This window comes from Notolepis coatsorum, assembly GCF_963971535.1.
Source record: "Notolepis coatsorum genome assembly, chromosome: 2".
In the NCBI taxonomy this organism is placed as follows: Eukaryota; Metazoa; Chordata; class Actinopteri; order Aulopiformes; family Paralepididae; genus Notolepis; species Notolepis coatsorum.
In genome coordinates this window covers 222,145,292-222,172,958 of record NC_140166.1, presented here as the reverse complement: position 1 = coordinate 222,172,958, position 27,667 = coordinate 222,145,292, and the positions used below count along the sequence as shown (strand labels likewise).

The 27,667-nt window shown below is 43.8% G+C and overlaps 1 protein-coding gene across 1 annotated transcript in view; it reads right to left on the bottom strand.

Annotated features, from left to right (window-relative positions):
* Window positions 1-6,054: 6,054 nt before the first annotated feature.
* Window positions 6,055-27,667, bottom strand: part of strn3 (striatin, calmodulin binding protein 3) — a 74,872-nt gene continuing 53,259 nt past the window's right edge. The window contains exons 9-16 of the mRNA XM_084309234.1: window positions 25,142-25,320; window positions 24,234-24,281; window positions 23,730-23,851; window positions 18,070-18,237; window positions 13,839-13,979; window positions 12,490-12,588; window positions 8,741-8,827; window positions 6,055-6,627 (exon numbers count right to left, since the gene is read on the bottom strand). Of these exons, the coding sequence (XP_084165360.1) occupies window positions 6,458-6,627; window positions 8,741-8,827; window positions 12,490-12,588; window positions 13,839-13,979; window positions 18,070-18,237; window positions 23,730-23,851; window positions 24,234-24,281; window positions 25,142-25,320 (1,014 nt within the window). The 3' untranslated portion in view covers window positions 6,055-6,457. The remainder of the gene's footprint in view (window positions 6,628-8,740; window positions 8,828-12,489; window positions 12,589-13,838; window positions 13,980-18,069; window positions 18,238-23,729; window positions 23,852-24,233; window positions 24,282-25,141; window positions 25,321-27,667) is intronic.

The following is a 27,667-nucleotide window of genomic DNA, read 5'->3' as shown; positions in this document are numbered from 1 at the left end:
CAGACCTCAGATCGGACAGAACGCTGGATTTACCAGCAGAACGCTGGATTTACCAAGGAACACAGTCAGACAGTTACCTACAGGAGGACAGTGATATGGGGCCAAGAGACGGGACATCTCACGTCGCTAGAAAACTCTGAAGATTAGACTATTATTATGGAAATAACTTGTTCATAGAGATCACTGGCTGGCAGGGATGCAAGATCTCCACGACATCCCCAAGTTTAGTTTGAGAAATGATTTAAAGTGAGTGACTTCACTTTTATCCTCCAGGACACCAGCCAACATCTCAGTTAACGTATGCCAGATAGTGCTCACATGTATTTTTCATATCCCCCATATAATTGGAGTATATCCATTAAAACGGAACTTGCACAGACCACGAAAACCTAACAGGAAATGGGAATAGTTGTGTCCATGCCTCAGTATCCCAGATAATATCAATATATCTCCCAATCGTTCAGGTTTCTCACGGCGGTCACGAGGTCACCGGTTCATTCTGAGGAACTCTTCGGTATCTCCGCTCTCGCACTGGAGCTGGTAATCCTGTTTCTTCAAATCCACCCGTGGTGTTCGTGTAGCCGTCTGAACAGGGGAAACCGGTTTCCAAGCGGTTTCTTCCGTGAAAAGATGAGGCCGTCTGGATGACAAAACGGGTAAAAGTCGGATCTTTCTGTGCCTTCGTAAATCCAGAGATTGCGTTTGAAAACGTTTTTCCGACAGTTTCAACCGATTTCCAATTGGCTTAGGGAAGAGGCCTGCGCTTTACACATGTCTCCGCGGGCCAAAAAACGGTTATTTTCTCTTTCTTTTAAACTGATAAGACTAAAATAGAAGGTGAAATAAATAGCGTTATTCTCAGTCGTTTTATCAAGATGTCAAACCGGTGATAAATAAAAGTCAAATACAGTAAAAGTGTACAAAAATATCACACAGTGATAGGAGGCTGCGACTGACTTCACTAGAGAGCAGAGGGCGGATGGAGCACTGGCGACGTGTGGACGCGGTCCAAACCGTCTACTACACCCTTTAACAGCACACTACACAGGTGTCCAGACTTCAAATAGTATTCACAAGTAATTCTCAGTGCCGATTTTATTCTGCGGGGAGGAGGAGGACCAGATGGCTCATCTATCACATCGGGGACGATGTCCTCGGTAGGGCCCGGGTATCGGACCAGATGGCCCAATCCGATTTTGATTCACGAGGTCCTGATTCGATTGGGCTCGATGGCGCTGGTTTGGGGGGGGGGGGGGGGGCATGGCGGCGGTATCTGTGAATGTCGCAGGAACTCAAACTAGATGCGTCCGCAGGAGGGGAAGCGTGCTGGGAATAACGCTCAGTGAAAACTCTTCACACGTCCACTGAAAGAAAACATAGATCACAAGATCCATCTTGGGATTTTAAGAATCAATTCGATTTGATTCAAATTAAATGATTCAATATAATTATTTTTCTATATTTTTTCCAGGCCCTCGTGTTTGGCGTCGGGTGGGTTTTTAAACTGCATTATGCGACGTGGAAAACCCACTAGGCAGGTTCGATCAAAGGCTGGGAATTATTTGCAAATACTATGTGACCCAGATCCGACTGCATCCCGGGATTTGGGTGCAGATCATTTAGATTTTTTTTTACTTCTTGACTCGTGATTTGAGCTCTAAATATGTCGGATATGAATATTGTCCAACTGTTTAGGAAGCCATTTGAAGACTTAGATCTGTGCCATTCGTGAGTCAAAAATCAGACATTTTGTCTTTTATGGAGGGAACAAGAGTGGCACATATATCTGTTGGGGAACGTTGGTTCTGATGGCGCCCAGCACTGCAACACGCCCCAGGCTGACTTGTGGAAACGCTTTGAGGAACCAAGTATCAAGAGACAGAGGTAAAACTACTAACCAAAGCAAAAGTTGATCAGCTACCACCTTACCAATATCAACGTCTCCCAAGACCACCACAAGCATGGAGGGAGCACGATACAAGGGACAAGGGTGTAGGGGATAGGGTGTTGTGGTTTATGTTTGGGACGTGGCCCGTGTTTGGTTGGTATTGTTCTATAATCTCAACTTGATACAACAAGACAAGAGTCACAGCTATGGGCCAAGTAGCTAGCATGTCAACAAAGAGTCATAGTTATGGGCCAGCTAGCTAGTATGTCAACAGTCATAGCTATGGGCCAGCTAGCATGTATGTCAACAGTCATAGCTATGGGCCAGCTAGCATGTATGTCAACAGTCATAGCTATGGGCCAGCTAGCTAGTATGTCAACAGTCATAGCTATGGGCTAACTAGCTAGCATGTCAACAGAGTCACAGCTATGGGCTAACTAGCTAGCATGTCAACACAGAGTCACAGCTATGGGCTAACTAGCTAGCATGTCAACACAGAGTCACAGCTATGGGCTAACTAGCTAGCATGTCAACACAGAGTCACAGCTATGGGCTAACTAGCTAGCATGTCAACACAGAGTCACAGCTATGGGCTAACTAGCTAGCATGTTAACAGTCATGGCTATGGGCCAGCTAGCTAGCACGTCAACACAGTCACGGCTATGGGCCAGCTAGCTAGCGTCCTAGGCTTCACCAATCTACAGTAGTACATCTCCTCACGGCCTCACTCTCTCCTCTGGGCAAGAGTTTCTTCTTTAACCGCGTATAGGGACTTAGGGTCTGGGATCCCGCGTAATAGCAGTGCGTTTTCACCAGATCGGGTTTTTGGCGCGAGACGGTAAAATACTACATTTGGGTCCGTTCATATCGTATTACAATATGTCACTGTTCACACCGTAGAGAGGCTAAGATATAAAGACCATCTATGGACACCATGAACAAGTGTTTTTCGAGACAAGCGTAAGTCGTGTCGTTTATGCCCCCGACTTTATCTACATGGATGCAGGTCCATTCCCCGAATATCCCCCAAAAAACAACATTTCTGGAAGTCTTTCATCGGCAACAAAGATAAATGTCTACTTTACTTAAAAGACGAATTCTCCTAACAACACAGGGTTAGAATTGCTCTGAATTAATTAACGGCACTTTTCTACACGAGTCGCACTGTTGTTCAGGAAGCCGGTCCAGCTTCTGCCCACGGGCAGGAAGAACACCAGCTGGGAGAGATCAGGCCAAGGCAGACAGGAAGAGGAGGCCAGTTTTAGCCAATGGGAGACGCAGCGCATCATCAGGTGACAGGAAGAAGATGGCTGGGTGGGCGGCGCCACGAAGAGTCGTGACGGATGGATGGATGGATGGCAGGATGGGAGTAACCAACTCCCTTCTATTTAAAAACGTAATTCTCAGTGCTGTTGTGACAGACTTTTCATTTATATAAAAAGGATTATAAAAACTATATTTATTTTACACAAACAATGTCAATATATAGCTAACGCTAAATGTATGAAGCCGATTGACTCGTAATTCATTTTTTTCTCTCTCCACACACTACATGATGGTTGCGGCGTTATGGGCGGGACTTCAACTGATGAAGGGGTCCTTATTGGCCCGCCAGGGGCTGTGAGGTGGGGGGGGGGGGGGTCACATGATCCGGTCCTCCAATCACAACTATGTCTACCTTGTCCAATGACAAACAAGGAACTAGGAAGATTGTGATCTGAGGAGAGAGTGACCGTGATGTCACGAGTGGCTCAACCGGAGGCTACCGTGTGGTCAGCGTCCCCCCCTTTAACCACAGGAGGGAGACAAATCACACTTTAAAACGAGCGTCCCATCTTCTGCTTCTACGCCTCCTCCTGGACTGCTGAGCACTTCAGCTACTGACTCGCCCGGTGGGCATTATGCTCCAAAGTGGAGTGCAGGGATTGATGGACTTTGTAAAAAAAAAAAAAAGAACACCAACGTGTCAAATCACTGAGCGGAGAGGGCGGGACACACAACAACAGTTCTACACAAATCGCTCCGATCAGAATAGTCCCACAAACATAAAGCTCTCTGGACCTACTATACCACGGCTGACCGGGACAAACAGCTGACCGGGACAAACAGCTGACCGGGACCACGGCTGACCGGGACAAACAGCTGACCGGGACAAACAGCTGACCGGGACAACAGCTGACCGGGACAAACAGCTGACCGGGACCACGGCTGACCGGGACAAACAGCTGACCGGGACAAACAGCTGACCGGGACAACAGCTGACCGGGACAAACAGCTGACCGGGACCACGGCTGACCGGGACAAACAGCTGACCGGGACAAACAGCTGACCGGGACCACGGCTGACCGGGACAAACAGCTGACCGGGACAAACAGCTGACCGGGACAACAGCTGACCGGGACAACAGCTGACCGGGACAACAGCTGACCGGGACAAACAGCTGACCGGGACCACGGCTGACCGGAACCACGTCTGACCACCGGGACCACAGCTGACGAGAGCTGCACTTGAGGAGGAAACTCACTGCTGTCCCCCACGAGGCAGGTATCAGGTCAGCAGAGGAGAGGAGAGGAGAGGAGAGGAGGAGGAGAGAGGAGGAGGAGAGGAGGAGGAGAGAGGAGGAGGAGGAGGAGAAGAGGAGAGGAGAGGAGAGGAGAGAGGAGAGGAGAGGAGAGGAGAGGAGAGGAGGAGGAGGAGAGGAGGAGGAGAGAGGAGGAGGAGGAGGAGAAGAGGAGAGGAGAGGAGAGGAGAGAGGAGAGGAGAGGAGAGGAGAGGAGAGGAGAGGAGGAGAGGAGAGGAGAGGAGAGGAGAGGAGGAGGAGGAGGAGGAGGAGAGGAGGAGGAGGAGGAGGAGGAGAGGAGAGGAGGAGAGGAGAGGAGAGGAGAGGAGAGAGGAGAGGAGAGGAGAGGAGAGGAGAGGAGAGGAGAGGAGAGGAGGAGGAGGGTGGAGGAGAGGAGGAGAGGAGGAGCAGAGGAGAGAGGAGAGGAGGAGAGGAGAGGAGAGGGGAGGAGAGGAGAGGAGAGGAGGAGGGTGGAGGAGAGGAGGAGAGGAGGAGCAGAGGAGAGAGGAGAGGAGGAGAGGAGAGGAGAGGGGAGGAGTGAAAAGGAGTGAAGAGTAGAGTGCTGGGTGAGAAGAGGAGAGGGGACAGGAGGAGAGGAGAGGAGGAGCAGGGAGAGCAGGGAGAGGAGAGAGGAAGAGAGGAGAGGAGGAGCAGAGGAGAGAGGAGGAGAGGAGGAGCAGAGGAGCAGGGAGAGGAGAGGAGGAGGAGAGGAGGAGCAGGGAGAGGAGAGAGGAAGAGAGGAGAGGAGGAGGAGAGGAGAGGAGAGGAGAGGAGAGGAGAGGAGAGGAGAGGAGGAGGAGAGGAGAGAGGAGAGGAGAGGAGGAGAGGAGAGGGGAGGAGTGAAAAGGAGTGAAGAGTAGAGTGCTGGGTGAGAAGAGGAGAGGGGACAGGAGGAGAGGAGAGGAGGAGCAGGGAGAGGAGAGGAGGAGGAGGAGAGGAGAGAGGAGGAGAGAGGAGGAGAGAAGGAGAGGAGAGGAGGAGCAGAGGAGAGAGGAGAGAGGAGAGGAGAGGAGGAGAGAGGAGGAGAGGAGGAGAGGAGAGAGGAGGAGAGAGGAGGAGAGAGGAGGAGAGGAGAGGAGGAGAGGAGGAGAGGAGGAGGAGGAGGAGAGGAGGAGAGAGGAGGAGAGAAGGAGAGGAGAGGAGGAGAGGAGAGGAGGAGCAGGGAGAGGAGAGGAGGAGAGGAGGAGAGGAGGCGGCGGCAGCTTCAATGTGGGAGACGCTGCAGCCGGGACGTTCCTAACGGGTCTGAAACCGACTACAGAGGCCTGTTCTACACAACAGCTACACCAAACAAAACCGCTCTTTAGTCACAGAGAAGCTTCCTCCAGAGTCTCTGCCTGGGCCTCTCCACCTGGGCCTGCCTCTCCCCTCTCCCGTCTCCCGTCTCCGGATAGGGGTGTTTATGCGTGTGTGTGTGTGTGTGTAGGTGTGTGCGGTTCTTCTGGCAGAGGTCCTCCCGTCCTCGGCTCAAGGACGCCACCTCTCATGAGAATAACTTCCTCTTTTAGTCCGGTGTAGAGAAGATGATGCCACACCATCACTGTATCTGTGTTTAGCCTTTTCTCTCTCTCCCTCCCTCTCCCTCCCTCTCTCTTTAAATGCGTGACCTCCTCCGTGTTCGGTCATGTATGTACGTGTGGAGACTCTAGCATGTTCCGCTCATGTAGAGGAGACATGACCGCAGACTCTCCGTGTGTATAGAGTTCAGCCTTTCCTCGGGAACAGATGATATTCTCTACGTTTGTCTGTATCTATAGTAGCCTTCTCTCTCTCTCTCCCTCCCTCTCTATTTTGTCCCTTCTCATTCTCTGTAGGCCGTGGGGCAGTGTGTGTGTGTGTGTGTGTGTGTGTGGACCATAGCCGTTATCTCTCTCTCTCTCTCTTCCGTCAGACAGGGATGCCAGGCGGACGATCTTTGATCAGTGTGTGTTGATGCGTTTGTGTATAGAGTCTTTAGCCTCGTTCGTTTCTCTCCTCTCTCTCCCCCTCTCTCTCTCTCCGTCCGTCGTCTAGACATAGACCCTGGCGAGGGCGTCGGCTCCGGCGGAGGCGATGAAGGCCTTGGAGGGGTGGAAGGCCACGTGGTAGATGGCCTCCTCGCTCTTCTTGCGGTGGGCGGTGATCTCCTGCACGCACGTCTTGCTGTCCAGGTTCCACAGCCTCAGGGAGCAGTCGTGACCTGAGGGGAGAGTCAGGAGAATGAGCTCGACCCCGTGTTTCCCTGATGGTGCGTTCCATAGTTAACACGAGATAGGGGGGTGGGAATACGGGATCTAGGTGAAAGTTGACGAGCGAAAACCAGAAGTGAATCACATTTCGAATTAATGGCCATGGACGAGGAAATGGAATTCTGGAGAGATTTCTTTTTGGCGCACGGTTTACCCGGATCTCTCTCAAAGACCCATTTCTGAACGGATTTCAATAAAAATTTGGACCTATACTACACAAGACTTCAGGCTATGGATCCGCTGTGTTTTCCAGCTTATACCTATTTTTTTTATATATATTTTTGGAGGATATTGCAACCACAAGAACAAAGCGGGGCTCGCAACTCACTTGTAGTTCCAAGGTGTTTTAATAGACAAAAAAGGCAGTAGATGCGACGTTTCGACCTTACCGGTCTTCCTCAAGCATGCATACAACACAACAATGACATCTTTTTTATACAGGAAGTGAAATAGATTGAATATCAGCCCCACCTGGTGATCAGGGGCGGTCCCAAGGCTTGCATGATTGATACATTTTATACATGATTAAGTAACTATTTATCTTTTCATTAGACTTTTTTTTTTAGGGGATTTTTTATGAGAAATATCTATACTAAACACAGTATTAAGACATACTTTACAGATAGGCAACAGGCAGCAGTGTGTAAGTCCTAGCCACTGAAAACAAAAACGAAAAAACAAAAAACAAAGTCTATCGACTGTCTCCCTCTATAAGTTAAATTTATAAATAAGGTCTAATGTCAAAGTCCTCATTGAGTCCTGTTGGTGCCATCGTTTTAAGATAATGGATCCACCATACTTCTCTCCTCAGTAGGAGATTATCTATATCTCCCCCTCGTCTTGGAAGATGCCCTCTCTCTATTCCAAGGTATCTTAGTGATGAGACATTGTGGTGTGCCTTTTTAAAATGTAAAGCTACTGGGCTTTTTTCATCCCCATTCCGTATCGTACTCCTGTGTTCAGCAATACGTGTTTTTAAAGCACGTGTTGTCTTACCGACATGCCTTACCACATGGGCACTTAAGCATATAGATTACATTGGTAGTTGTACATGTTATTTTGCCTCTTATTTTTATCTCTTTCCCAGTTGTTGGGTGATAGAAAACAGTGCATTTTTCTGTAAAGTGACATTGAGCACACGGACCACAACGTCTGTTTCCATCTGGCAGCTCATCTAAAAAATAGTGTGTTTCTTAGGAGGCAGGTCTGATTTGACCACAATGTCTCTGATGTTATGTGCTCTCCTGTAGACTAATCTAGGGGGGATCTGAAAAGATTTATCCAATGTTGGATCAGAACTGAGAAGATGCCAATGTTTTTTAATAGTTTGTTTAAAAAGGTTGCCTAGAGGCGAGTATTGTGTAACACACTGTATAGGTTGTACAGTCAGAGGTCGTTTCGTTTCTTGTAGATTGTAAGCAATCTTCTTGGGTTTTATGACCTACTTTCAAAGCTGCTTTTTCTACAATGTCCTGTGTGTACCCTCTGGTTTTTAAAGTATCGGTCTGTTCCTGAAAACATTCATCTGTACTACAGATTCTACGGATCCTGTAGAACTGGCTGATAGGTAAACTGTTTTTTTTAGCAAAGTAGGATGAAATGAATCACTTCTCAACAGAGAATTTCTGTAACAAGACCCATATAAATATTGGCTATGGACGGGCTGACTTTGCTTCCCATACTCACGCCTTTGGTTTGTTCTCATCAAGTTCTCATCTTGGAACATGAAGTAGTTATGCGTGAGTAGAGTCTCTGTCAGTTCTATAAGAACGTGTGTTTCTGGTGTTGAATCCGGTGCACGTTGATTCAGGAACATATAGGATATTGCAACCACTACAGAAGAATTTTAGTACACAAGTTCAACTCAAGTTCAGACCTATGCTACTCTATTTCATTAGCACTAAAAGTGATTTTCCTTTTTTGCATTAGTAACTTCAGAATGTTCTTTCAAAAGAGACCAGGGTCGTGCATGTGCTATAAGTATAAAGCTAAGCGTTGCAAAAAAAAGCATGCACTTTTCTGGGTGCCTGTTAAGAGGTTAAGATGTTAAACAGCGGTACTTACTGCCAGACATCAGATAGATTCCATTAGGATCTACAGCCAGACTGGTTACTGCATCAAGATGAGCTACCATAGCATGGATCACTTTCCCTAGAGAGACAGAGACAGAGAGAGAGAGAATCAAAACCCCACTGTGGACAATTTAAGAACATGATCACTGAGTTTCACTGGGAGAACGTAACGCGTGCGGAGGTTCACGCTATTTCCCCCAGATCCCCTCCCTGCTGAACAGGCGCCCTGACCGACCAGTAGGAGTCGCTGTTTACAACGACCAGGACACATACCCCACCGGCTTCCCACCCGCTAACACTGCCAATTGTGTTCGTAGGGACGACTGACCAATCCGGAGGTACCGCTGACAGCTGGATTCGATCCAAGAGTGTCTGCGGTGATAGGCGAGTGCTTAGTCCACTGTGCTACCCAGCCGCCAGTATGTAACTGTTTTAATTTAAAACCCGTCTACTGTATAAACACTCAATGACTAGTGCACTGATTTATCTAAACAACCTGATACTCCCAGTGTGCTACAGCTGATTTCCATACAGACTTTTAAATGTTGTATTGTAATATGTTGCATAATATATGTATCTATCCAGGATGGCATCGTTTCTACATCATAGCCTATAGCAGGGGTGGCCAACCCGCGGCTCGCGAGCCGCATGCGGCTCTTTGCCCGTCAATGTGCGGCTCTTCCATCCATAAAAAAAAAGTAAAAAAAAAAAAAAAAATTACCGTTTTTTTTTTTTTTTTTTTTTTTTATGTCACTCATTCCATAAGGACGTAGAATAAACATTTACATTTTTTTTTTAAATGGTCCATTTGCATGTTCTTGGTATCTGAATCTAGGGATATATGGATCAGTGTCAGAAATAGTGTGTCTGTTACTAGGCTTGAGTAAATTGTAATGAACCAAAGGAGAATATCAATTCTATTTAAAAAAAAATTATCTTTGACTGTAAATAACACCATGCTAAAATTGACCAGACCTGAAAAATCTAAGCAAATGAATAAAGGGAAGATGATTAAACAGAAGGTTTTGTAGATACAGTACTGAATTCTGCCATCTTTTTTATAATGTAAATTTCTCCACCATTTTTCATCATATTGCAACACCGTTTTTTGCAAGACGTTCACAGAAAGGTAGAGAAACTAACTGCGTTCTGTTTTATGGCAATAACGTTCAGGTTTGTGGGAGATAATCCCAAAAAATAAGAGAAATTAAAAAGTAAATCCAGAAGTCAGATGATTGACAGGGGCTGGTGTGAGCTGGGTAGGGTAGTTTTTCGAAATTTGAAAGCCCTGAGTCTCTTCCTTCAAAAGACTACACTCACTTTTGGCTGTGCCACTTCCTCCTGTCAATATGCGCCGGTTTCCGACTCAATGCCCTGAGATTTCTATAATCTTATATTTCACTAATAACAGTTAAAATAATTGGTAAACAAACATAATGCTGAAAATATACACTTTTACTGTATATCTCGGGCTTAAGAGGTTAACCCTGTGAGGCCCAAATTAAAAAGAAATTAGCAACTTCAGAGGCCAGAGGGTGGGACATATAAACACATTTACTATCAAATAGCATTGTGAGGCTGAACAACAGGACCAATTGACTATACATGTGCTTAAAGGGGAACTATCTTATAAATGGCTTTTTTCAGTGTTTACCATTGTTTCTTAGCTATGTGGACTTATATTAATAGGATCTATGTCTCTAATTCTCATGTTGGCGCATTCTTCCAATTCTCCTCTCACAATATTCACCCTCAGTGAACTGAGTCATCTGAAAATGTGCATATCTGTGATGTCAGAGATTTCTCAGCTGCATAATAATGTGGCAGTTGATGTGGCAGTTGGCACCAGGCCACACAGTGGTTGGAGCCCAGCCTCAAAACGGCTTAAGATCTTGAGGTAGAAAAATGCGGTTTTTAGTACTTGATTAGAAATACAAAACAATGCATTTAAAAAAAAAAAAAAACCTAGGTGTTCCATAGACTCACAGGAATTGTGTAAAAGTGCCCAAATAGTGAAAGAAATAGTAAAATAGTTCCCCTTTAACATTTTTTAAATAAACATTATTTTTTTTAAATGGCTAAAAGTGATTTTGTAATTTTGCAACCGTGGGTCTCACAGGGTACTTTTAACCCTGTGAGGCCCAAATAAAAAAGACATTAGCAACTTCAGAGGCCAGAGGGTGAGACCTATAAACACATGAAGGGTGCCGTGACTGAAAAAAAAGGTTGAGAAACGCTGGTATATGGTGTGGCTCTTTGTGGTACCACAGTAATTTTTTTGTGGCTCTTAGTCTCTGACTGGTTGGCCACCCCTGGCCTATAGCCATTACGCATTGATTTGATTTTTATTTAGTACATACAATTTATACAAAAGTATAAAAACAAGGGGTACAAGGATAACATGTCGACTTGTTTCCAACATGGTCCCAAGAAGACTACAATAAATCACAAAGAAAGAGTTAAGAAGATAAGATAGATACAACAAGTAGATAAAATAGACAACACAATTTTCTGAAAGAGCCTCATTACAGCATGTCAGGTTCCTGTTCTTCAAGAGTGGTGGCCAAGCAGCACCCCCTGCAACCTATTGTTGCAGATGTCGCTTCACACCCCTCTTGAAGACAGCAATAGTGGGGGAGTTTTGGATGGCCCTGGGCAGAGAGTTCCACAGCCGGCAGGCTGTAGACAGAAAGCCATTCTGTGAATAGGAACCCTTTCTAGGCTCATAAACTGAGAGCTGTCCAGACCGTAACTGTCGTCCGTGGACCTGGCCACGCAGGACAATGCGAGAGCATAAATAACTGGGGGCAGATCCAATTAACATTCATGGTCACTGTGATAAGAAGTCTACCTGTCAACCTAGCCTGTGCTCATTACTGATTGTTCCCACCTGTCATGTTGTCGATCACAGCCTAGTTGAGGCTTGTTTGTTGCAACCATTCTTCATTGCACACTGATGAAGGCCGGACGGTCGACAACGTTTTGTGCGTATTAAAATAAACAATATTCCTTGAAATTAAAAACATGATCACAGACCTCTCTACCTCAGTGTGTAACTGTTTTTAATTTAAAACATGATCACAAACCTCCCTACCTCAGTGTGTAACTGTTTTTAATTTAAAACATGATCACAAACCTCCCTACCTCAGTGTGTAACTGTTTTTAATTTAAAACATGATCACTAACCTCCCTACCTCAGTATGTAACTGTTTTTAATATAAAACATGATCACAAACCTCCCTACCTCAGTGTGTAACTGTTTTTAATTTAAAACATGATCACTAACCTCCCTACCTCAGTATGTAACTGTTTTTAATATAAAACATGATCACAAACCTCCCTACCTCAGTGTGTAACTGTTTTTAATTTAAAACATGATCACAGACCTCCCTACCTCAGTATGTAACTGTTTTAATTAAAACATGATCACTAACCTCCCTACCTCAGTGTGTAACTGTTTTAATTTAAAACATGATCACTAACCTCCCTACCTCAGTGTGTAACTGTTTTAATTTAAAACATGATCACAAACAGTTTTTAATTTGATCGCTCTTTCATTTGGAAAAATAAATAGGTTTTTTGTCATATTTATGCAAATACATGTATCCCTTTGATATGCACTTGTTTGAACTTGTAATCTTGATGGCATTGCAAATGAGGGTAAAGCCTCAATGTCTCTTCTCGAGAATAAATAAAAGGTTTCAAATAAAAAAAATCAAACTTGAATACAAAATATTGTACCTGATTTATTGTCGAAGAACTTGATGTTCCGGTCCTGGTGCGCGGTGATGGTGACGGGCAGCGTGGGGTGGCTCACCACCTTGTTGATGTGGTTGGCTCCTGGAACGACCACACGCTCCGTTACAACAGCAATTCAAACTAGCGGATCCACAGATATATTTGGTTTTGAGGCCTATTGTATTTTTACATTGAATAAAACAATGTGATTTATTATCATTATTTTTTATAGTTTTATATTTATATAAAACAAGATTTTAATACAAGATTTGGTACAAATACAAATGTCTATGTGGATGTGATGACTGTATGTGTGTCTATGTGATGACTGTATGTATGTGTGTCTATGTGATGACTGTATGTGTGTCTATGTAATGACTGTATGTGTGTCTATGTGATGACTGTACGTGTGTCTCTGTGATCTCTACGTACTGCTCTCTCCTTGCCCCTGTGTGTGTGTCTCTGTGATCTCTACGTACTGCTCTCTCCTTGTCCCTGTGTGTGTGTCTATGTGATCTCTACGTACTGCTCTCTCCTTGTCCCTGTGTGTGTGTCTATGTGATCTCTACGTACTGCTCTCTCCTTGCCCCTGTGTGTGTGTCTCTGTGATCTCTACGTACTGCTCTCTCCTTGCCCCTGTGTGTGTGTCTCTGTGATCTCTACGTACTGCTCTCTCCTTGTCCCTGTGTGTGTGTCTATGTGATCTCTACGTACTGCTCTCTCCTTGCCCCTGTGTGTGTGTCTCTGTGATCTCTACGTACTGCTCTCTCCTTGTCCCTGTGTGTGTGTCTCTGTGATCTCTACGTACTGCTCTCTCCTTGTCCCTGTATGTGTGTCTATGTGATCTCTACGTACTGCTCTCTCCTTGCCCCTGTCTGTGATCTCTACGTACTGCTCTCTCCTTGTCCCTGTATGTGTGTCTCTGTGATCTCTACGTACTGCTCTCTCCTTGTCCCTGTGTGTGTGTCTCTGTGATCTCTACGTACTGCTCTCTCCTTGTCCCTGTATGTGTGTCTCTGTGATCTCTACGTACTGCTCTCTCCTTGCCCCTGTATGTGTGTCTCTGTGATCTCTACGTACTGCTCTCTCCTTGTCCCTGTGTGTGTGTCTCTGTGATCTCTACGTACTGCTCTCTCCTTGTCCCTGTATGTGTGTCTCTGTGATCTCTACGTACTGCTCTCTCCTTGCCCCTGTATGTGTGTCTATGTGATCTCTACGTACTGCTCTCTCCTTGCCCCTGTCTGTGATCTCTACGTACTGCTCTCTCCTTGCCCCTGTATGTGTGTCTCTGTGATCTCTACGTACTGCTCTCTCCTTGCCCCTGTATGTGTGTCTATGTGATCTCTACGTACTGCTCTCTCCTTGCCCCTGCAGCACCACGGCAGGTTGTGACGTCTCCAGGTCGTACACCACCACGTCTCCACTGTTGTAGGACGCCACCATGTGTGCCGGCTCACAGCCGTTGAAGTCCACCGACGTCGGTACTCCGTGCTCTGACCAATCACAGACAAGATAATAGTCATCGATTAATGTTCTGACCAATCACAGACAAGATAATACACATCGATTAATGTTCTGACCAATCACAGACAAGATAATAGTCATCAATTAATGTTCTGACCAATCACGGACAAGATAATACTCATCAATTAATGTTCTGACCAATCACGGACAAAATAATACTCGCAATTAATGTTCTGACCAATCACACACACAGCACTCATCAATTTTTTTTTATCAACTTTTTCTCCCATTTCTATTTTTCTCCCATCCCAATTTCGTATCGTCCAATTCTACCCTCCCCTGTCTCGAACGCTGTTTGGCCATGCCTCCCACAAGCCGGCTGTAATGTGGACTTAAGCCTTACACAGGGTATCTGCAGGTTTAGCCCAGTCATATTTAATGCTTTTTAAGACTTTTTAATGCCACTCAGAATTCAATTTAATACCAATTTCACAATAACAAAATGACAAAAATCATGCAATGACACCAATTAGTTTAAGTTTAGGGACACATTGGTCCAAAGATGTTTATTAAAACATAACTTGGAAACTTAAAAATCTTGAACTTAAAGGAGTAACTGGATTGGATGAATTTCAACAAAGGGGTGACCAAACATAAATAGCAAATATAACAAAATATACCAGGGGCCAAGCAGCAAGTGCAACAGCCACTGTCAGAACACATAACTATTACCACCCTCCCCAGGGTATCAAAAAAGTCAACCAACAAACAAGATTCTTGTGCCGGATCTCCTCTCTGGTAAACAAGAATAGTAATACCCTGAAGACTCTAACAGGAGCACTCATTCAAGGGTACTACGACTATGCTTGCACCTCATGGTACCAAAGCACCTCAAAGGCCCTAAAAACAAGATTACAAACATCACAAAACAAACTGGTCAGACTACTGCTTAACCTCACTCCTAAAACCCACTTTACCCCTGCCCACATTCAAAACCGCTCTTAAAGAGCACCTACGGGAGGCTGCAATTAGAAACTGGGCACCGTAAATGTCCAAACCCCCCCCACCCCCCCTCCTAATGTACAGTCTCCTCCCCATCATATGTATATATTTTCTGTTAGGATCTCTGGGTAACAGTACTGTATATTTGCATATCGTATATGTCACAATTGTAACACTACAGTACTATATAGTATGTCATGTATGTCCCTATGCCATAAATGTCATGATGTCATGTATGTTGAGTATGTCATAAATGTCATGTCACTATAATTGAAAATGGGGGACCCTGATGTAAACAAGACACACGTCTTTCTCAGGTCTGCATCCCCTTAACAATTGTGTGTATTGAGCCGTACTGTATTGTACCCATTCTGCAATCTGTTAAATAAAGTTTTCATTCATTCATCCAGTTGTTTTGTTTTTGTGGTTTTGGTTGAATGAATACTTTGTTTAACAGATTGCAGAATGGGTACAATACAGTACGGCTCAATACACACAATTGTTAAGGGGATGCAGACCAGAGAAAGACGTTTGTCTTGTTTACATCAGGGTCCCCCATTTTCAATTCATAGTGACATTTATGACACTCAACATACATGACATTTATGGCATAGGGACATATAGTACTGTACCGTTACATTTGTGACATATACGATATGCAAATATACAGTACTGTTACCCATAGATCCTAACATACATGGGAGGATACTGTACGTCATTAGGAGGGGGTGGGTGGGAGGAAAAAATACATAGTGGGTGAAGATCTCATCGAACATAAACACAAACGTGTCCTTGTTTACATCCGTGAATAGATTATTTTCAAGTTAAGACCTCAGCTTCAAGCTTTGGCGTGGAGCCGAATGTTATCCGGACTTCTGTTGGTGCAGATGTTATAGTCCTACCTGAGATGGCGCAGCTGGTGTGGAGGCAGGGGCCGAAAATAAATGCGAAATAGTAGTTTGCAGGCGGTTTTTGCAGAACGCTCAGCATGTGCGACGCGACTGCTCTTTTTTTTTTTTTTTGCAGCGGGGCTTGTAATGGTCTTTGACTGGGACCAACCATCGCGCAAACAGTGGATTGTCAAGCCAGTTCTCTTTAAATTGGCACTTAGTTTCCCATATTAACGAGTGCAAATGCTAAACTAAACTAAACGTAACGTTAGCGTTATCGCTTCGCCTTGCTAACGTTAGCTAGACTCCGTTGCTGAAATGGTTCCCCGGCCAACACATTACACAAGGAGTTGTGTTGGTTCCGCCCCATTCCGGTCTGCGTGATTCTACAATGAAAAGTCAAACTTTATCTCCCGTTATAGTTTTCCCCCAGATTTCATAATAAAATGACATAAGATGACATGGGATTTTATCTTTCCTTTCTATGGCATTTTTAAGACCTCTGAAAATGGATTTAAGACATTTTAAGACAAACTAAGGCCTTAATAATTGATAAACAAATTTAAGACCTTTTAAGACTTTTTAAGGATCCGCGGACACCCTGTTACATCACGTGTCCCCTCCGGTACTCGAGGAGGCAGCCGTCGCATCTTTTCACCTGTACAGCGCGATCTCTCAGCGTCGGGGGTCTGCGCTTTGGAGGGACGCGTCTATACAAATAGTAGCTCTAGTTCTGCAGACCCCTCTCTGATTGGTTGAGCTCCATTTCTGCAGCCCCCTCTCTGATTGGTTGAGCTCCATTTCTGCAGCCCCCTCTCTGATTGGTTGAGCGAAGCCCCTCGCGCGTAAGGTTATCGCGGTGCTTTGAGGTGCTTATCGCGGAATCCGCCATGATTTTCATTCAGCGCTTCAGCTCACCTGGCAGAGCAGCGGTCCTGCGGTCCTTGCGGTCCATTGTTGACGAGTTCGAATCCCATCAAATATTTTTTTTTTAACGTGATTTTTTTTTTAACGTGTATTCTTTCGCCGGTTAAGGTTATGCATGGTTAAGGTTAAGGTTAAGGTTAGGCATTGTTTCGGAGTTGGTTAAGGTTAGAACGGTTAAGTTTAGGCGCTGTTAAGGAGCTGGTTAAGGTTAGAGTTTGTCAAAGAGAATGGCAATATTCTTTCTATGGTTAAGGTTAGGCATGGTTAAGGTTAAGGTTAGGCATTGTTTCGGAGTTGGTTAAGGTTAGAACGGTTAAGTTTAGGCGCTGTTAAGGAGCTGGTTAAGGTTAGAGTTTGTCAAAGAGAATGGCAATAGACAGCCTATTTCCGCGCGACAGCTCCCAGCAGAGGGGCTGCAGAAATGGAGCTCAACCAATCAGAGAGGGGTCTGCAGAACTAGAGCTACTATTTGTATAGACGCTGGAGGGACGCCGCCCCCGTCGCTTCCTGATTCTACTGCGCAGGCGCACCAACCGACCTGTAGGAGTCGCTGTCCACAACGTCCAATCCCCACCCATCGACCTTCCACCCGCTACCTCTGCCAATTGAGATAGTATGACGACTGGCCCAAGCCGCAGGCAACGCTGACTCGGGGAGTCGAGACCGGAGTCTCTTGCGTTGGTGACGAGCTGTGTATTAAAAGTATCTAGAACGTTCTCCGCTCCCACCTTTGTCTGAGCTGTGTATTAAAAGTATCTAGAAGGTTCTCCGGTTCCCCACCTTTGTCTGAGCTGTGTATTAAAAGTATCTAGAACGTTCTCTGGTTCCCCACCTTTGTCTGAGCCGTGTATTAAAAGTATCTAGAAGGTTCTCCGGTTCCCCACCTTTGTCTGAGCGGTGTATTAAAAGTATCTAGAAGGTTCTCCGGTTCCCCACCTTTGTCTGAGCGGTGTATTAAAAGTATCTAGAAGGTTCTCCGGTTCCCCACCTTTGTCTGAGCTGTGTATTAAAAGTATCTAGAACGTTCTCCGGTTCCCCACCTTTGTCTGAGCCGTGTATTAAAAGTACCTAGAATGTTCTCCGGTTCCCCACCTTTGTCTGAGCCGTGTATTAAAAGTATCTAGAAGGTTCTCCGGTTCCCCACCTTTGTCTGAGCTGTGTATTAAAAGTATCTAGAACGTTCTCCGGTTCCCCACCTTTGTCTGAGCCGTGTATTAAAAGTATCTAGAAGGTTCTCCGGTTCCCCACCTTTGTCTGAGCCGTGTATTAAAAGTATCTAGAAGGTTCTCCGGTTCCCCACCTTTGTCTGAGTTGAAAGTGCTGATGCAGGGGTTCTTCTCCTGCGGGTCCCAGAGCTTCACGGTTCCGTCGGCCGAGCAGGACAGGAGGCGGTTCTTGACGCCGCTGTAGGCCAATCCCCACACTGCGTCCGTATGCCCCACCCACGAGCCCGCCAACACGCTGGGGTCTGATCGACACAGAGGGGGGGAGGGGGAGACGAGGTAATCGATCGGTTAATCAATTCTCCAAAAATCATTTATACAAAATATAATTTCTGTGATCGGGACAGTAGTACATTCAGATACAATGCAAAGTGGAAAATGTACATTTCACTGGTCAGTTTGACAGCTGATAACTAGACACTAGTGCCTTTGGTCTCAACAGTAGCATTGTTGACACAGCGACACAAATAGGACCATTTCTAAATGTAACTTAATCAATATATATATATATATATATATATATTAAACTAAATAAGACTCGTGCACATCTAGTTGGACCCCGACTGGAGGTGCAGGTCAGCGCAAGAGAGATGTATAAAACTAAAAGGGACCGCACACTCCTCAGGACTGGTTTTGCTTTTTTATTGCAATAAAAAAGCAAAACCAGTCCTGAGGAGTGTGCGGTCCCTTCTTTTGAAGGTATTCTTCTTTTTAGTTTTATATATATATATATATATATATATATATATATATATTGCAGTCTACCTACACGTGACAAGTTCAAACATTTTCAAGTGCGAAGCTGCATCTGTTCATGTCTTTCCATTGACTTTGTGTGCCTTCGCACTGCCTCTAAATGTAGGTTCGTTTTGTATCTGAACGCACTATAAAAGTGTTAACCCTTTCACTGCCACACAACAGCAGGTTAACCCCTTTCACTGCCACACAACAGCAGGTTAACCCTTTCACTGCCACACTACAGACGGTTAACCCTTTACCATAGTAAAGGGTTAACCGTCTGTAGTGTGGCAGTGAACGGGTTAAACAACAGGCTGATGTGTCCATGACGACGCGGCCCTATGCTACACCGTGCCGTCAGAAGATGACCCCACCGCAGAGCCCTGTGGATAAACGGCTCCGCCGGCCTCCAGAAGGACTCGTTCCAAAGCCCAGTAAGTGACGAGTCACCCGAGTGACGCGGGTCGGGCCGGGCGCTATTAATATCATCTCGCTGCACAGAATCTAAAAAGGAGTCCATTACATCAACACATGGCTGTGAGTCGACGAACAACAGGCCTTTAGATCATTGTTATGGTATGTATGATTCTTTTGACAGTAGACTAACAGTGTAGTGTGAGTGTGTGAGTGAGTGTATGAGAGAGTGGGTGGGAGTGTATATTATGCATGTATAATCTAAATGATGGATCCAAATAAAGCATTTAAAATGTGTCTACTGAACAGGTCTATATAATAACTGTGTACCATAGGTATCGTAGGGGTCCACATTATAACTATGTGTGTATATACCATAGGTATCGTAGGGTCCACATTATAACTATGTGTGTATATACTAGAGCTGGGCCGTTAACGTGCTGCGTTAACGCTATACTAGTATCGCGCGATAATATAATTAACGCATTAATCTAAAAAAAAATAAAAATAAAAAATTAACGTTTTTTTTTTTTTTTACCTTTATTTACCCAGGGTAGGTTCGCTGAGCACAGATGCTCTTTTTCAGGAACGCCCTGCTTCACATTCACACAGTTCCATTCACACCTGGGAGCTGCCCAGTACAACCACAGTTGACACCATTGGCCACTGAGCAACTCCACTGGAGCAGTTGATTCAAGCCATGTCACATAGTTCAAGTTTGAAATGATTCTTTCTGTTTTGCTCCTGAGAGTGCTAGATACTGTACTGTACTGGTAATATTATTTATTTGTGTTAACTTCTGAATAAAACAACTTATTAAACACAAGTACATCTTATTGAACATTATTTTGATATTTCATTACCAATTATCATAGCAAAACAGCTTTTTCAAACAGTCTGTAATGCATTTTGGAAACGGGAGATGGGCTCATGGTGTAATGGGCCACCTGGCCTGAGAAACATAAGGAGGAAAGAAAAAGTAAGGACTTACTTCTGGTCATTATTTGGGTAGAACACACATATTTTGAATGCCTTCGGCAGTTTTTTTTTTTTTTTTTTAGCCATTTTAATCTAGATTAATCTAGATTAAATCCAGGATTGCAGATAGATTAATCTAGATTAAAAAAAATTATCTATGCCCACCTCTAGTATATACCATAGATATCGTAGGGGTCCACATTATAACTATGTGTGTATATACCATAGATATAGTAGGGGTCTACATTATAACTATGTGTGTATATACCATAGATATCGTAGGGGTCCACATTATAACTGTGTGTATATACTAGGGCTGTCAGTTTATCGCATTAATTAGATTAATTAATTACACAGCAAATTATCGCGTTATGAAAATTTACTCAGAATTAATAAACGATTTTTTTTTGTTTTTTATAATAAAAATAATATTTTTTTTAAATCTCATTCATTCCATAAGAACGTAGAATAAAACGGGCGGCTACAAATGACGGAGACACTGGGCTTGCCTGTTCGAGCCCAGCGCTCCACATTGCTTTCAGTTTAGCTGGTCGTTCATACTAATACACATTGGCCGTATTAGGGGGTGGGAAACTGGAGGGTGGGGATCGGGCGTTGTGGACAGCGACTCCTACAGGTCGGTTGGTGCGCCTGCGCAGTAGAATCAGCTAGTGTCGGGGGCAGCGTGAGCCTCCCACGCGTTACTCCTCGCCACTGAGAGATCGAGCTGCGCAGGTGAAAAGATGCGACTGCTGTTACCTCAAGTACCGGAGGGGACTTGTGCTATGTATGACTTAAGGCCTCTACATGCTACAGCAACTTCAAAGCAACTTCAACACAACATCAGCGCGATTTCAGCGCGGTTGTTGTTTAGGGTCTTGTAGACTGTGTTGCGAGGAATCTGCGTACATGTCTCCAAAATCTAACCTAAACAACCGTTGCGTTGATATTGCGTAGCAGTGATTGGTTGGTTAGCGAATGGGGGCGGGGCTGTCATAGAATAATATAGGTATCGCAGAGAATACCATCCGCCATTGTTGTAGCCAGCCAGCGTTGATGCTAAATAATTAGCGTCACATAGCTGGCCTTTTTCTGAAAACCCAAGCACATATTGTTCCATAGCATACGCCTTCAGTTGATCATGACAAATCCTCTCTTACCTTGACGATAAAAAAGCCTCCATAATTTAGTAAATAAACCTGTAGCCAGCCAGCTAGCATTGGTGCTATACAAAATGCTATCCACATTAGCTGCATAGCTAACCAACTAAATACAATGGTATCCTGAGGTAACTTTAACGTTAAATACAACGTTTGCTAGTCGAAATGACTGGACACACACAGGGACAAGTTAAACATCAATCAATTAATTTATTCCAATAGGTAGTTTGAGCTGCATGTGAGCGAGCCGGTCTTTCTCTCCTCTCCATTGGAAACGAATGAAGTTACGTTAAAAAGCAAAGAACCGGCTGACAAAGGTTAAGCTGCTAGCAACAGACACTATAATACTTCCGGTCGGGGAATTTCAAAATAAAAGAGCGACGACTAAAAGCACCGGAAATACGTTTATTTTGTACATAATCTAACGTTAACACGAACCTAAACTAACTTTAGATTAGTTTAGGTTCGTGTAACGTTAGATATTGTAAAAAATAAACGTATTTACGGTGCTTTTAGACTCGCTCTTTTATTTTGAAACCCCCCGCCCGGAAGTAAAAATTATGCTTATTTTTCTGCTTTTATCAATGGGTTGGTTGAGAAGGGAAGCGTCATCTATCTAGGGAACCTAGCTACATACGGGGTACAATGTTACATAGGCTGCGCGTTGATTTTGCAGAAGCATAAAGGTAGAGTGTCTGCAACACCGTTGCTTTGTCGATGTTGTGTCGAAGTTGCTTTGAATTTGCTGTAGCATGCAGAGGCCTTTAGTCCACATTGCAGCCGGCTTGTGGGAGGCAAGAAACAGCATTCGTGACAGGGGAGGGTTGAATTCGATGATACGAAATTGGGATGGGAGAAAATATAGAAAATGAGAGAAAAAGTGGATTAAAAAAAAAATAACGTAGAATAAACATTTACGAACTCTTTTTTTTTTTTTTTTTTTTAGTGGTCCATTTGCATGTTCTTGGTATCTGATTCTAGGGACATCTATGGATCTCAGGGAATGTATTCCCAGTGTCAGAAATACTGTGTCTGTTACTAGGCTTCAGTAAACTGTAATGAGAATATCAATTCAATTTTTTTTTATTTTTTTTTTTACTGTGAATAACACCATGCTAAAATTGACCAGACCTGAAAAATCTAAGCAAATGAATAAAGGGAAGATGATTAAACAGAAGGTTTTGTAGATACAGTACTGAATTCTGCCATCCGGACACAATTTGAAATATGATTATAGAATATCAGGCCTAAAATGGTTATGGGATTAAAATGCGATTATATTAATTAATTAGATAAAAAAATGTAATCGCCTGACAGCACTAGTATATACCATAGGTATCGTAGGGGTTCACATTAGAACTGTGTGTATATACCATAGATATCGTAGGGGTCCACATTAGAACTATGTGTGTATATACCATAGGTATCGTAAGGTCCACATTTGAACTATGTGTATATACCATAGGTATCGTAGGGGTCCACATTAGAACTATGTGTGTATATTATATACCATAGGTATCGTAGGGGTCCACATTAGAACTATGTGTGTATATACCATAGGTATCGTAGGGGTCCACATTATAACTGTGTGTATATACCATAGGTATCGTAGGGGTCCACATTAGAACTATGTGTGTATATACCATAGGTATCGTAGGGGTCCACATTAGAACTATGTGTGTATATACCATAGGTATCGTAGGGGTCCACATTAGAACTATGTGTGTATATACCATAGGTATCGTAGGGGTCCACATTTGAACTATGTGTATATATACCATAGGTATCGTAGGGGTCCACATTAGAACTATGTGTGTATATACCATAGATATCGTAGGGGTCCACATTAGAACTATGTGTGTATATACCATAGGTATCGTAGGGGTCCACATTAGAACTATGTGTGTATATACCATAGATATGGTAGGGGTCCACATTAGAACTATGTGTGTATATACCATAGGTATCGTAGGGGTCCACATTAGAACTGTGTGTGTATATACCATAGATATCGTAGGGGTCCACATTAGAACTATGTGTGTATACCATAGATATCGTAGGGGTCCACATTAGAACTATGTGTGTATATACCATAGGTATCGTAGGGGTCCACATTAGAACTATGTGTGTATATACCATAGGTATCGTAGGGGTCCACATTAGAACTATGTGTGTATATACCATAGGTATCGTAGGGGTCCACATTAGAACTATGTGTGTATATACCATAGGTATCGTAGGGGTCCACATTAGAACTATGTGTATATACCATAGGTATCGTAGGGGTCCACATTAGAACTATGTGTGTATATACCATAGGTATCGTAGGGGTCCACATTAGAACTATGTGTATATACCATAGGTATCGTAGGGGTCCACATTAGAACTATGTGTGTATATACCATAGATATCGTAGGGGTCCACATTAGAACTATGTGTGTATATACCATAGGTATCGTAGGGGTCCACATTAGAACTGGGGATGTTCCACCACTGGATGGTAGAGTCGATTCCTCCGCTCCAACACTGCTCCCCGCTGGAGCTCATCGCCAACGACAACACAGGACCACTGGAGGGGGAGGGGGGGGGGGGGAGAGAGAGAGGGAGCGAGAGAGAGAGAGAGAGAGAGAGAGAGAGAGAGGGAGAGAGGGAGAGAGGGAGAGAGATAATGTTACATTGAACAGTACTTTGGTTATTAGGTCTTTGCTCCAGTAAAGTTAATGAGTGTTTTACAGGCTCTGCTTCTTTAGGCATTAGTGACCATCTGCATTCATTTAGCTTAGAGACAGTATGCTGCTGATGGAGACACATTATATAGTGTGTGTGTGTGTGTGTGTGTGTGTGTGTGTGTGTGTGTGTGTGTGTGTGTGTGTGTGTGTGTGTGTGTGTGTGTGTGTGTGTGTGTGTGTGTGTGTGTGTGTGTGTGTGTGTGTGTGTGTTCAGGCACTTACACATGGGCTCTAAATGTGTAGATGGGCTCCACGTCAAATGAGGCACTTCTGAGGGACAGAAAAAAAAAATACTTAGAACATCGTATCACACTAACACATCTTCATAACCATACACATTAGGGATGCCCCGATCATGTTTTTTTGCCACCGATACCGGTCACCGATAGTCTATGAGCCATATCGGCCGATACAGATCTCTTTTGGTTTTGTTATAGCAGCTGGCAGTATTATACTGTAGGTCTTAACACAGGCATTCTCAAAGTCCGGACTCCGGACTAAATTATCTAATCTAATCTTAGAAATTAAGTAAAGTGAATAGTACTGGGTGTTAAGCATAACAGCATCTAAATTCATTTACTTCTGCCCATTATAGTCAAAGTATTTTCCTATGAACTGAACTGAAACTCATAAGATCACATAAGGCTCTAGCATCATTGGCATTCAGTTACAGAACGATAGCTAGTTAGCCAACGCTAGCCAACAGCTGCAAAAAACGAATGCCAATGCTTGCTGTAGGAGAGAAGACCGCGAGATTCCCAACTCCGCTGAGAATTGGATCATGTTTTTCACACGCGTCATCGATCGGTTTTCAAAATCGGCGACTAGAACGCATTATCCGAATTGCCCGATCTCATATTTATACTGAATATCGGCCAATACTGATCGCTGGCCGGTCGATCAGGGCATCCCTAATAAACATCATATCACACTAACATCTCTATAACCATAAACATCATACCACACTAGCACATGTCTATAACCATAAACATCATACCACACTAACATCTCTATAACCATAAACATCATACCACACTAACACATCTCTATAACCATAAACATCATACCACACCAACACATCTCTATAACCATAAACATCATACATCTCTATAACTATAACCCTCACGTACTTCTTGGCAGGGACGGTCTTGGTCAGGTTCCACAGTTTCAGCGTGTGGTCCTCAGACACGGTGAGCAGGCAGGGCTCTACGGGGTGGAAGGCCAGCGCTCGCACCCCGTCGAAGTGACTCCTCAGGGTGTATTTAGGACTCCACGTCTTCCTGAAGGACGAGTCCTTACTGGACGGCAACTAGGGGGGGACAGGGGGGGGGGGGGGACATCCTTAGTTAATATGAGAGTGGTTCTAAAGATGGGGTCCGAGGACCCTGTGAGGTCAGATAAATCCTTAGTTAATATAAAAGTGGAGATAATGTATTATTGTGTCATAATGTAATAATGTAATATTGTGTCATAATGTATTATTGTGTCATGAAGTATTATTGTGTCATAATGTAATATTGTGTCATAATGTAATAATAATGTAATATTGTGGCATAATGTATTGTGTCATCATCATAATGTATTATTGTGTCATAATGTATTATTGTGTCATAATGTATTATTGTGTCATAAAGTATTATTGTGTCATAATGTAATATTGTGTCCTAATGTATTATTGTGTCATAAAATGTAATATTGTGTAATAATGTATTATTATAGTGTGTATTACATAGGTGTGTAGATATACAGTGTGTGTATTACGTAGGTGTGTAGATATACAGTGTGTATTACATAGGTGTGTAGATATACAGTGTGTGTATTACGTAGTTGTGTAGATAGGGGTGTAACAATGCATCGATCCTAAGGTGACTATTCAATTGCATCGATTTGAAAATTTAAGAATCGATCAAAATAAATTTTTTATTTTATTTTTTTATTTTAACACTTTGGGTGCCGGGACCCGTCTTTAGACGTCTTTGCTGGCCATGCTAAAGTTGCCGGGGGACGCTGTACGTCGTCTTTATATCAATATTTCAAAAATCTGCGATCGGATTCATAATGTCCCTCCGCTGGCCTGAGATACACCAGCAGGACCCACTGAGCTCTCTGGCGGTTCAGGAGCGCCATCTGGTGGCCGATCGCGCAACCGCTTAACAGGAAGCGCAGTAGAGGTTGTGCTAGATGTCCGTATTGCTTCCGGCCACTCGGGATAGGTTCCGGCACTCTAGCTCGTCACACTACATAGCGATCGATTGCCAATAACTCGATAAACAACATGATTTGGACGTATATACCATTATACAAGCTGGAGATGGACCGGGTAATAATATATCCCATAATGATAAAATTTCTACTCGACGATGATCGCCCAACGGCGCGCGGAGACTGGGGTGAGTTTCAGCGTGTAACGTTACCGTCTTCGATAATAACTGATATTATCAACATTTGACCCACATTAGATGATTGGTATAACGCTGCCCACGGAATTATAAACGCCCCCTCGCCCATCCGGTCAACATCAGATGACGTGTAGTAACTTCTAGAAGTACGTCTAGTTGGAATTTTTTATATCGCGCTGATTGCCATCAAACTGTATTTCATCATCAATATAATGCATTTGGGGCTATATATCACGTTCTGGAGAAAGCTGCAGAAAGAGATGAAAACATACTTATACATTAGAGATTAGACCATACTTTACTATGAATATGTGAATGAAAAAGTTTAACGTTGCTACACAATGAACAATACATATAGGACTTTGAATGGGCCCTAATAATGGCAATGTAGCAATAGAATTTAAAAAGTTATAGCCCTGCAAAGAAGGGGACTTTCTCCATAGACAAATAGCGCTGGCAATCTATGGTATATCATTAATTTAACCTTAGGCAACCAAAGTGTTAATGTCGATCTTTTATTGACCGATAGTCCATTCATGCCGAGTGAATCAGTTCCCCCAGCCACATTTGTGTATACAACATTTTTTGGGGGAATTAACTGATAGAAAATGTATCGAATCGTGGTCAAATGAAGATACTTCATGACGCATTGAATCGTTGCCTGAAGAATCGCAATCGAATCGTTACACCCCTATTACGGAGGTGTGTAGATACAGTGTGTGTATTAGGTAGGTGTGTAGATACAGTGTGTGTATTACGTGTGTAGATAGTGTGTGTATTAGGTAGGTGTGTAGATACAGTGTGTGTATTACGTGTGTAGATAGTGTGTGTATTAGGTAGGTGTGTAGATACAGTGTGTGTATTAGGTAGGTGTGTAGATAGTGTGTGTATTAGGTAGGTGTGTAGATACAGTGTGTGTATTAGGTAGGTGTGTAGATACAGTGTGTGTATTAGGTAGGTGTGTAGATACAGTGTGTGTATTAGGTAGGTGTGTAGATACAGTGTGAGGTAGGTGTGTAGATACAGTGTGTGTATTAGGTAGGCGTGTAGATACAGTGTGTGTATTAGGTAGGTGTGTAGATACTAGGGGTGGGAATCACCAGTTTCATCATGATACGATACAATATCGATTCTTTGGACAACGATACGATATTTGCCGATATCACAAAGTCTCTCACGATACAATACGATACGATTAGATTCAGGTGCCTGCGATCGATATGAGATGATATCATATGCCCATTTAACACAATCAGT